The 12453-nt window shown below is 34.6% G+C and overlaps 1 protein-coding gene across 2 annotated transcripts; it reads right to left on the bottom strand.

Annotated features, from left to right (window-relative positions):
• Nucleotides 1-1074: 1074 nt before the first annotated feature.
• On the bottom strand, nt 1075-12169 carry si:ch211-12e13.1 (uncharacterized). Of its 2 annotated transcripts, XR_010896920.1 has the most exons (7): nt 11830-12169; nt 11201-11364; nt 9790-10029; nt 9476-9655; nt 8193-9049; nt 5748-5830; nt 1075-3935 (listed from the first exon to the last, which is right to left on the bottom strand). XR_010896920.1 is itself a non-coding variant. In XM_067407102.1 (5 exons), the coding sequence occupies exons 1-5, from the start codon at nt 12075-12077 to the stop codon at nt 8853-8855; spliced, it is 1029 nt and encodes a 342-aa protein (XP_067263203.1). In that variant the 5' UTR covers nt 12078-12169; the 3' UTR covers nt 7147-8852. The 2 variants fall into 2 exon arrangements, 1 of the variants encoding a protein (XP_067263203.1); XM_067407102.1 differs by lacking the exons at nt 1075-3935; nt 5748-5830 and having other exon boundaries at nt 7147-9049.
• Nucleotides 12170-12453: the final 284 nt, after the last annotated feature.

Here is a 12453-nt window from a genome sequence, read left to right as displayed (position 1 = left end):
CTCCCAACAAAACACACACCCTCACTCAGCTTATCCGGAAACCTTCACTGAGATGAAAAAGCATTTCCTCCACCTGACTGCTGCACAAGTGAGACAGGAGAGAAACAAGAGCAAAGTATGCTGCTGTGAAAATATGCACTGCTTTTATTCACTATTTGTACAAAACAGACACCTTTGTAGCCATATAAAGTGATAGAGCTGCCAGTTCTGCCATTTGAGATGTTTATAAAACTAGTCCAAACTGCACAGTACACACTTAATATTTTTTTAAGTATGTGAAAATATATTTAAGTATATGTGCTAAACATTTCAAAAAGTAGTACGCAACATTGTTACAGAATTGCATGCAAGACAACTGGACGCTATGCTTTGAATAAAGCCTCTTAGAAATGAGAAGCTTTTTAGCCTAATTAAGCATATACATGTTGTGTGTAAAAAGCTGGCAGTCCGGTAAAAAATTTGTTTGAAAAAAACATTTTAACAAATGCAGATAATATTACGTCGGGCTCATTCGTCACTGGCAGTGGAAAGATGCTGTATTTTCTGTTAAATACTGGTACCAAAATTAAAGCTACTTTCAAATGTAATTTAAAGTTGTTGTTTAAAAGTTGGAGTCAGTAAGATTTATGTTTTTGAAATAAATTAATACTTTTATTCAGCAAGGACGCATTAAGTTGATCAAATGTGACAGTAAAGACATTTATAATGTGACAAAAGATTTTTGTTTCAAATAAATGCTGTTCTTTTGAACTTTCTATTCATGATAGAATCCTGAAAAAAGGTTTCCTTAAAAAAATATTAAGCTGCACAACAGTTCTCAACATTGATAATAATAAGAAATGTTTCTTTTGCAGCAAATTATCATATTCAAATGATTTGTGAAGGATCACTGAAGAATGGAGTAATGATGTTAAAAAATCAGCTTTGAATCACAGGAATAAATTATGTTTTAAAATATATTCAAATAGAAAAGAGTTATTTTAAATTGTAATAATATTTCACAATATTACTATTTTTATTGTATTTTTTTATTAAATACTTACAGCCTTGGTGAGTATAAGAGACTTCTTTCAAAAACATTTAAAAAAATCTCACCAACCCCAAACTGGTGTATCTAGTAATAATTATGCTCTTAAAGGTGCCCTAGAATCAAAAATTGACATACGTTGAGTTTCAGACTCCATTGTTTCCTCCTTCTTCTGTAAATCTCATTTGTTTAAAAGACCTCAGACGAACAGGCGAATCTCAACATAATACCGACTGTTACATAACAGTCGGGATCATTAATATGTACGCCCCCAATATTTGCATATGCCGGCTCATGATCAAGGCATTACACAAGGGCAGCCAGTATTAACGTCTGGATCTGTGCACAGCTGAATCATCAGACTAGGTAAGCAAGCAAGAACAATAGCGAAATTAAATAGGCGATTTAAAGGGGCCGCAGCCTGAATCGGTGCATAGTTAATGATGCCCCAAAATAGGCAGTTAAAAAAATTAATTAAAAAAAATCTATGGGGTATTTTGAGCTGAAACTTCACAGACACATTCAGGGGACACCTTAGACTTATATTACATCTTGTAAAAACTGGTTCTAGGGCACCTTTAATGCAGGTTAACACCCACTATAGCACCTCTGATGTAATCGTACTTACATTGTGTTTTTAACAGTGTTCTGACACATTTTGGTCACCGACCGAACTGAGCTTGCCTAGCTAGAAATATCAGAGTTTTTCTCATGTTTCGTGCAGTTGATTGTACCTGCACATTTCCTGTGATGCTTTCTGACCTCTTACAAACTCAGCCCTGAATATTTCACAAGCCCAGGGTTACAGCACAACTGAGATAAAAGACAAATACACACAAAATGTATAATTCACAAAAAACAATTGTGCCAGACGCACAGGAAAAGCAGCCCAAATAAAAAATAAATAAAAAATGTGGTAAGGTTTAAACTAGCTATGACTGGCAGCATCAGCTTTCAAAACCTTAAACCATTTCCTCACAGCCACTGTGCCCATGCAGAAACAAATTTACTCCTTCAGAAGGCATATCATGGAAAACAGGCTTTTTCTTCTTCTGATGTAAAAGAGCTCCCTTTCATGATCCAATAAGTAAATCTGAGATCTTCCCTACCTTTTCCTCATTAAAATATTCTTTCATTTGGAAATATGTTATATTATGCAAGTAAAGGTTACAAACATAATTTTATGACTTTAAAAGGAAAATGCACTTGTTTAATTCTAAGGGTTCAAGAGAGATTTAAAAATGGTTATGAACAATTTGATTATGACCTTTACTAACATTATAAAATGTCCTTCCCTATACCTTTTCCTCATTAAAATATTCTTTCACTAGGAAACATGTCACATTATGAAAGTAAAATAGGTTACAAATGTCATTTTATGACTTTAAAATGACAATTAAGCTTGTTTAATTATAAGGGTCAGAGAGAGAGAGATTTAAAAGTGGTCATGGAAAACTTAATAAATTAATTGAGTTTTGGGTGCAAGAAACCTTTACTAAAGGTACGTTCACACCAAGGACGATAACTATAACAATAAAGATATTAGGGCTTCAACATTAATCGGTAAATAGATTATTATCGACAATGGAAATAATCGACAATGATTTATTCGCGATTAGTTGCCTCTGTGCGCTGTGCTCGGAAACCATCGGAAGCCTTTAGTCGGTCACATCGATTTACAGTAGGCTAGTGAATAACCCATTTCTATAAACACAACGCATATGGAAAATAGTGGAGGACACAGAGAGAGCTGCTCCGTGAAAGGTTCAATCCAGGATGTCCGAAACGTGCTTTATAAGCACTTCAAACAAAAGCATAAGCGTTTACCATTTCGTCCACTCTCGTGCTTCGACAGATGCGCGTGCTGTTCACTGCCTTTGACACGTGGTTTCTGCATAACCTTTATTTTATACTATGATTTACATTTTTTATTTTATACAACTTATTTTATGCTATGATTTTATGGTTATATCCTTTTCTGTAAATGTTATAAAGTCCGCGAGTATTTCCATTTTGCATATTCTGACAACCAGCTGATGAACGAGAAAAACATTGACAGCCAATCAGAATCCGCTCAAGCATTTAAAGTGACAGACAACAAAACTGCAGTGTGTGCTCATGATAAACAGAACGAAATTACATAGTTGACGTTATTGTCATCCTAGATGTGAACAGGCCTTAACATTATAAAATTATTTTTAAGAAAAAAAATACAGGTCAAAAAGTGTAAAATACTGGCCCTTTTTAGAGAAACCTCATATGATAACACAGAGGCAGCATGAGCGTTTGTGTGTTTTGGGCAGCTCCTGCTCCTCATGAGGCGTCTCCATGGTCGAGCCCTGCTCTTGACTCCGCCCATCACACAAAGAGTGGGAGGAGTCAGAGGAGATTGACTGAAGACGCCCACACACAAGTTCGGCCGCGTTCCCGTCTGTAGTAGACATGTCCGTAACTGTCCTCTCCCTTAGAGACATATCATCATCATCCTCATCAATCAGCACCACATCCGTTTTAACGTCCACCTGGATGCACGGGACGGTCTGAACATCCTCCGAGCTCTCCAGGTTACTGGAGTCGATGAAACCCATGAGAGATGACTTGTCCATGTCCAGTGACGCGTCGATTAGACTATCCTCAGCCTCGTGGTGCAGATATTGCATCTCTTTCAGATTTTGGAGATTGGAAACACTCCATACATTACATGTCTGTTCATTCACAGCATTTTCTATAACACCATTTGCTGCGACCTCTGTCAGATTTGATTTCCTTCCATCATTAGCCGTGACCTCTAAGGTCAGTTCAGGTTCAAATATGGTCTTCTGCGGGTCCCTGAAATGCTTCCCAGCCTTTTGAGAATTGTTCATGATACACTTTTGCTTCTTCACACAGGTTGTCTTTCCAATAGAGCCTAGGACAGTGAAAAAGAGGACGCATATTGCTATAAATACATTTTCTATATACACTTCTCCTTAACAAGCCACACAATTTGAGGTAACATTCATGTCTGGGATGAGTTATATGTTGAGTTATATGTTAAGTTTAATATGCAAAGGGTTAGTCCACCCAAAAATGAAAATTCTGTCATTAATTACTCACCCTCATGTCATTCCAAACCCGTAAGACTTTCGTTCATCTTAAGAACACAAATGAAGATCTTTTTAATGAAATCTGAGAGCTTTCTGTCCCTCCATAGACAGTCTATGCAACTACCACTTTTAAGCCCAAGACAAATAGTAAGTCATCATTAAAGTAATTCATGTGACGCCAGTGGTTTAACCTCAATTTTATGAAGTGACGCTAGTGATTTGTTTTGTGGGAAAAAAAACCATCATTTACCACTTTTAATATTTACAAAATATTAAGCTCCAGCACGCGTTCACCAGAGCACCACGACGCATGCATGATGTGTTGACACAAGAGTGAACGTTGTTACATTGAAAGCATGTTGGAAATCAATATTTTGTAAATAAAGTGGTAAATTATGCATTTTTGCGCAAACAAAGCACTCGCGTCCCTTCCTAAAACTGAGGTTAAATCACGTACAAATTTTTGCCTTTATTATGATAAGACAGTAAGCTGACAGAAAGCAAAGTGGGAGAGAGAGAGGGGATGGGATCAGGAAAGGTCCACGAGCTGGGACTTGAACTCAGATTGCCCAAAGTTGACCAGATGGATTACTTTTAATGTTTTTACTACCTTTCTTGGGCTTGAAAGTTGTAGTTGCATAGATTGTCAATGGAGGGACAGAAAGCTGTCAGATTTCATTAAACGATCTTCATTTGTGTTCCGAAGATGAACAAAAGTGTTTGGAACAACATGAGGGAGAGTAAATGATGACAGAATTTTCATTTTTGGGTGAACTAACCCTTTAACACTTATGGCCCTATAATACATTTGGCACAATGCAACGCTAGGCGCGACACAAGTGTTTTTTACTAGTTTCAGCCCAACGCAGTTATCCTACTGTATACACAGAGATGACATTTTGATTGGTTTATTGCATGTTATGCCCAAAACACAGCCATGACTCATTAAGAGACTAGGTACAACCCTTTTGGACCACGCACCTGGTGCTCCGACCATTTTTTCTGTCGTTAAACTGGCAAAAGTAGATTCGGACACACCCTAAATGTGCACCTGTGCCATGGGATTCAGACCATGCGCTTATATCATTAAAATAGGGCCCATAGTCTTTGTGGTTTGTTCAAATCACTGAACAATAATAAAAAAATATGATTAGCAAACTAATAAAAATTAGAATTTATCATGAATTTACAATTTGTCTGTCTGTCTATACTGCCTTTAAATTATTTGGGGTCAGTAAGTTTTTTTTTATGTTTTTGAAAGAGCCTCTTATGCTCAACAAAGGCTGCATTTATTTGATGACAAATATAGTAAAAACTGAAAAATTCTGAAAAAAAAAAACAATTTCTATTTGAATGTATTTTAAAACATAATTTATTCCTGTGATGCAGGATAGAGAGTTCAAAAGAACATATATTTGAAACAGAAACATATATTTGATCAATTTAATGCATCCTTGCTGAATAAAAGTGTTAATTTAATTTAAAAAAAATTTACTGACCCCAAACTTTTGAAAGGTAGCGTACAAATATCTATCTCAGCCATATCTTATATCTTACAAATCTGAATGAGAAAATGTTTCTATTGCATTAACATGTTTAAAGTTTAAAGTGTCCTGTGATCCTTTTCTACTCACCAGAGTTAGCGTTGTCTTTGGTGACCATGGCAAGCCCTTTCTAACACACCTCGGAGAGCGCTGGTCCAAGAGACAGGTCACATCTGTACCGTCAAGGAAACAAAAAGAAATAAGATCTCCTCTAAATCCTCTACAGATTCAGGATTACCACGAAAAAAGTAATTAACCTTGTGCCCTTCGACTACCACACTAATACCTCAACATCCATCCCTTTACTTTTAGTATCCACAGATACAGCACCATTAATGCTCCAGATGTTGCAAACAAAGAAAAAATGCAAAACATCTGACCAAATGCACTAAGACACTTTACAATATTGAGAGAACAGAAAGATGAAGAAACAGGAGTGGATGAGGGAATGGAAATGGGAGGTGGGCAGTTTTTCCCCCGGTGCTCTGCACAGGATGAATACAGACGTGAAGCCTTTAAAAGCAGCAAAAATAACTCAAAGTTCCCAAGAGACTTCAAGGCATTTTCAGAGGAAGAAAGACATTCTATCTGGTGCGGCCGTCACTCGAGAGGAACACAAAAACAGACGCATCTGAGTCACAAACAATAAAGCACTTTTTTTAGAAATAAAATAGCAAAGTCTTACCAAAGCTTATAAGACAGTACTGAACTTACACTTTCATTATTTTCTTCTTTGATCACAGCAGCGTTTCTACTCACCACTCCAAACACACCGATTACACATGACTGCACATTACACACGACAGAATCAGGCCTTTATAAATTAATGATGTCTATTAGGCCATGAATAGTATAGTCAAGAATTTACTACACAACAGTCTTAGACCAGATATTAGTTTCTCTAATTATATATATATATATATATATAGACACACACACACACACACACACACACACACACACACACACACACTTAATAATAAATTAAATAGTTTTATGATGGTTATTTGTATCTTTTGATTTAATGTGCTAGTGCGAAATATCAATTTTAGATTTCCAAACATTCCCTTTGCAAATGTGTCATTTGCAAAAATATGCAATGTAATATTTCTGCAATGAAAATGTATATTTTAAAGCACCTATCTCATAATATTAAATGTTAAAGTCACTATAAAAACAGACAACACAAGAATTACCATCAATAACTGATCCTTATAACGGAGTATTTCCTAACTAATTGTGGTTATGTGAAATGTGCAGCACTAAGTAAACAACTAATTATAATTTTCACAAACATGCAGCCATTTACAAGAACACTGTAAAAAAAAAAAAAAAAAAAGACTGCCTTAAAATTTTAAGTAAAATTAACTTGGCTATTTAAGTCATTTCAACTTAAATTACATTAAACTGACTTAAAAAAAAAAATTAATCTTGTATAACTTAAAAGAACACTTAAAAATTGCTTAGCTTATGTTGATTAGTTAAAGTAGCATAAAAATACATGTTTTTAAAATATATAATATTTTTATAAAATATTTATATTTATAAAAATCCATCTATCCACCAAATTCCAATGAAATTAAGAATGCATTTACAAAAATGAGAAAGAGAACAATTAAGGTTATTGGGTTATTATTAAAACCTTTCTAAGTAAACAAATTTAAAGTAAACAACAACATCAGATTATTTTCTAAAAACGGGTGCATGAGCTGGTTAAATTGATCTGAAAAGTTAAGATGTAACAAATTAACTATCGCTACAAATCATCAAAACATGAAATCAGAGAAAAGGAATTATTACATAGATAAGTAGACATAAAAGTTATATATATTTATCTTGTTCTGAAAAGGGCTTTTGTGAGAAACCCCCTCCTCATATACGCTGAAAACATACTAATGAATAATACACACGGAGCACTTACACACATGTGTGTATGCATGGGGAAGGGCAAAGAAGAAAAGAGGGGAGAGAGTGAAATATTCATGAGAAACAGCCCTCCACTCACAGGATACAGATCTACAACTCCTCCCCCACTGATATAGACGCCGGTTAAAAGTGATTTCACTGCACATGTACAATGCTTTACATTATACAATATTCTTAGAGAAATGCAAGCCAATTAGGCTGAATTCAAACAAAAATGTAGAATTAAAATCACGTTTAGATGGGCAATATTTATCACAATTTATTTTATTCACTTTGTCCACTTTTATAAAACTATTTATAGTACTATTTATTGTGTTTCTTTGCACACACACACACAAAAAAATACATAGAGTTCTACATGATGAAGGATTCTCAATAGCAACCTGTGTGTGTTACTTTAGAGAGCAACCATATATCTGTGTTGTTTAATTTTAATTTTTTTTATGATTTAATTTTATGATCATTTATATTCATTAGTCATTTATGCATTTGTCTTTTGATTTATCATTTAATCATTTATTCATATTATTATATGATTGATAACATATTCGTCATTTTATTGTTATTATTCATTTGTCATTTTATGTTTTTATATTTTATATTACTTACTATTTTACTTATTTCCATGCTCTTGAAATGCCTGCTATGTTGTTTAATCTTATGATTGTATGGTTTGAAGGGAAGTTTGTTTTCATGAGTAGGAGTTAAGAGAATGTTTCCATTTCAAGGTCACAAGATGATGTTGTGAAGCAGAATTTTCTATTGTTCTTGCTGTGGTATAATAACACGTTGGATTTGTTGGTCATATGAAGTCTGAGCATGAGCATTGAGACATTCAGATGAAGTCTGAGCATTTAAACATGCTACTAAGATTAATCAATAAACTCTGCTCTTTTCATTCATTCACTTTGTCTCCTGCTTCTGCTCTTCCTGGCTTTCTCAGTCAAACTCCCAGGCTGATAGAAGACTGATATCTTCTGCAGGGATTCAGAGTCTGGGGTCCAGATATATCTGATATTTCTGATGTGGGATCCATGCGATCTAACAAACATTTTCCAAGGTTTCTCCAGTCTTTAGAAATAATCAGCATTCCACCAGACAACCTGTCACTCACATGAGATCCACCAATAGTAAACAACAACCATCCAATCAATTCCCCATGAACAAATATAAGTCACAATAGGGAAGAAAAGACTTTCGGAAATTCTGTTTCATGCCAAAACAGAAGGTTAAGCGTTTAGTATCCTTTCTGTAAGAGTTACATCACCATCACTCTGCCTTCTCCTGTTGTTTTATCTGTCCTGAGAGGTACAGTGTCCTGGTTCTGTGGTCCTCCATTGAAAATGATGCTGTGCTTGAAGTTTCAGTAGTGTTTTTACTGACTCTGATGGTGAATTTCCTTGGAAAAGACACAGGCTGTTTGTAACAGACTGACACAGTTAGAGGAGCTCTCACCACTTCAATTCCTACAGGTATAGAAAAAGAGAAAAGAGGATGAAATGACATTGGAGAAAGATTATATATATATATATATATAATTTAATATACAATAAATAATATACAATTATGAAAAAAGATTATATATATATATATATATATATATACACAATATTTAAATTATAAATATTAAAATATTTAATATAATATATAAGTAATAAATTATATAATGATGTCTGTGGCCCTCCAGGAGTTTAACACTAACACCATTTAAAACTTTCTAACCAAAGTAATTTAATAAATTAATAAATAGGACACAAAAAGACAGAGACAGGCTATTTACACAATGCAAAATTTCACGTGTGAAAGACATAAATTCAAGCAGTGTAAATATGGACCTAAGACATTTATGCCGATCCACTGATGGTGTGATTAGCCCTTCAAACATTACTTACCATTGTGCTTCTCCATCTCTGCCATGCACCTGGAGAACATCCATAGGGGGTGTGCGGTGGGACAGGTAAACCTCAGCCAAGAAAACACATGCAGAGGGCAGAGGTCACCAAACACCCAGGCACAACTCACACCGGTGGAGCAAGGAACAGCCAGGCTGATACATCTCTCTGACACAGGATCTGGGGACAAACACAGGTTCAAATCATTCAGCAACTGGAAGTGTCTCATGCAAGGGTCTTGCATTAGGACAAACACCCTTGTGAAGAGAAAACAGCTTTTCACAGCCACCGATTTGAGCTATTGGGTCCCTTACTGTGGGTGATCTCTAAGTCAGGCTGAGCCTCATGCCTGAATTTATTTTTAGGAGAAAGTAGAGTCAGTGTGCTGCTCCATACAGTCTGATTATGTCTGGATGCGGTTAAAGTGAGATCCACCTCCACTCCTGCACTAACAGTCCTGTACTCCAGCACTCTGGCCTGCAGGGAGAACGTCCCTCTCTTCAGTTCATCCACAGGCTCAGTCAGACTCAAGGTCTCACAGACACTCAACAGACCTGCAGAAAAGAGTAGAGATTCTTATTGGAGTTAACTTAAAGGGATAGTTCATCAAAAAAGAAAATTCCATCATCATTTACTCACCCTCAGGTTGTTCCAAACCTGTATAAATGTCTTTGTTCTGTTGAACACAAAAGAAGATATTTTGAAGAATGTGGGAAACTGAACAGTTCTGGGGCACCACTGACTGCCATAGTATTTCTTTTCCTACTATGGAAGTCAATGGTGCCCCAAAGCAGCCTGGTTACACACTTTCATCAAAATATCTTCCTTTGTGTTCAGCAGAACAAAGAAATTTATACAGGTTTGAAACAACTTTTGGAGCAAGTAAATGATGAGAGAATTTTTTATTTTTGGGTGAACTATCCCTTTAAGGGAAAACCATAAAAAACATTACTTAATATATAAAAAAAAATGCTAACTGAAATAAAATTAATTATTATAAAAAATAAAGTTTACATTTTTATGTATTTTAATTTGCAACATTTCTCATTTAGTTTAACTTGATGTACTAAAAAAACCTAAAAAGTTAATTAAAAAACAATAGGGTTTTTCAGCACTTGGCACGCTTGGACCACTAATTAGGAAACCTTCAGCAAAAATTACAATGAAAACAGAAAATATAATAATAAAAACTAATTAAAAATATTAATAAAAACTATAATAGTGTCTCAATGACACTAAAATAACACTAGGCATAACACATTTAATCGTCATGCATATGAACACTGATATTCATGTTTATTCTCATCTCTCAGGTTAAGAGTCTTGAGCATTACAAATATTTTATTTGGATAATTTGATGTGGATTACTAAAGTTTATTATCAGTTATATAATATTACTACAGAGTTCTCTGGAAAAATGTGATTCCGGTCATTCTTTTTTTTTTCATATTTCAAATGGCTGTTTATTTTGCTGACTGTACATTATCTCCGTAAAACTTAAATTTATATTTCGAAAGGAATTATGGTTAGATTTTTTTTTATTGTAAATGTTAAAGAGGTAAAAAAAAATCATATATGAATCAAATAAAATGAAATCCGACTGGACAAACAGACTTTGGGACAAATACATGCGATCTTATCTGATCCTTCCATGATTCCTGTTTGATCCCAGTAGGACTGATTCCAAATTAAGGGTTGTGCTCAACCCACATGCTAAGATCTTACCCCAAGGGCTTAGTTTGAATCTCTCGGAGCACACAATCATGCTGAGCAGTCTGGTGAAGAGAAACTCAGGATAGCACAAGGGAACATCTCTGAAGACGCTGTCAGGATAGTCCCAACCATAACCTGAAACACTGCAGAACCTCCTCAAAGACACTGCATCATACCTGCAGATGATTACCAAACAATTACAATGAGTTTATAATGAGTTTCATTAAGATTTCTAACATTATTATGACAATATATAATGCTTGACAGATGTTCATTAAAACAGAAATGTACTGTATATTCATTTAGTTAGAGAAAAATAATTATATAATATATATATATATATATATATATATATATAAAATAGCCTAAATATTTGTTTTTGAATGTAAATTACTTGGTAATCATATACTTCAATCACTCATATAAATTCAATTAAAGTTTCTTTAAAGGGATAGTTGTGGGGCACCATTGACTTCCATAGTATTTTTTTCCCTTACTATGGAATTCAGTGGTTCCCCACAACTAAACAATCTTCAAAATATATTTGTGTTTAGCAGAACAAAGAAATTTGTACAACTTTAGGGTGAGTGAATGACAGCTTTCATTTTTGGGTGAACTATCACTTTAATAAGTCAACTTACCTGCAGTTGATCAAAGTGAAAACAAGCTCGTCATTTGTGTCTTTGTTTTTCCACATTTGCCCTCGTCTTTTGCGGATAGATTCATGAACGTATCTGGTCAAAAGGTAAACAGAACCTGGCAAATGTCTCCGGGAGTCAAAGACTGTATGAGTTTTAAAGGAGATGTGAGAAGTGTAAAAGACTGAGTGAAAGAGGTACACCACAGTTACAGCTGACACCACAGCGATATATGTGCTAAAATGATCCATATCCCGGTCCTTTTCTAAAACATGTACTGTTTATGATGTCTTCAAAGTTCAAAGTAGTTTTATGCTACATTGTTGTGCGTTTCTTCTTTCTGTTGTTATTTGTGATCGTGATTTTAGAAGAGAGCGCAGCGCTTTAGCGCCCTCTAGTGTCTGGGAATGTACTGCAAAATCACAGCGGCGCCAAAGTAACAACCTGAACTTTACTTTTATTAATTATTAACTTTTAGTATTAACTAAAAGAAATGATATAATTATAAATAATTAAAATAATTACAAATGAAATAATAACAAATGAATGAATTTATGAAGTAGCCTAGCTTGTATTAACGTTAATAGGCTAGCTATACTAAATTAAATTATGGAATTTAATAAATTA

The sequence above is a fragment of the Chanodichthys erythropterus genome, chromosome 13 (assembly GCF_024489055.1).
Source record: "Chanodichthys erythropterus isolate Z2021 chromosome 13, ASM2448905v1, whole genome shotgun sequence".
NCBI classification, from domain to species: Eukaryota; Metazoa; Chordata; class Actinopteri; order Cypriniformes; family Xenocyprididae; genus Chanodichthys; species Chanodichthys erythropterus.
The sequence above is the reverse complement of the archived record's forward strand: the minus strand, read 5'-3'. Positions and strand labels throughout refer to the sequence as shown.

Bases quoted from the DNA above. Each gene is read 5' to 3' on its own strand.
- si:ch211-12e13.1 (XM_067407102.1), bottom strand. From the start codon at position 12,077: ATGGATCATTTTAGCACATATATCGCTGTGGTGTCAGCTGTAACTGTG. The intron at 9,656-9,789 runs GTAAGGGACCCA...GTTTGTCCCCAG, and splicing joins TGACTTAGAGATCACCCACA to ATCCTGTGTCAGAGAGATGT. The intron at 9,050-9,475 runs GTAAGTAATGTT...CTATACCTGTAG, and splicing joins AGAGATGGAGAAGCACAATG to GAATTGAAGTGGTGAGAGCT.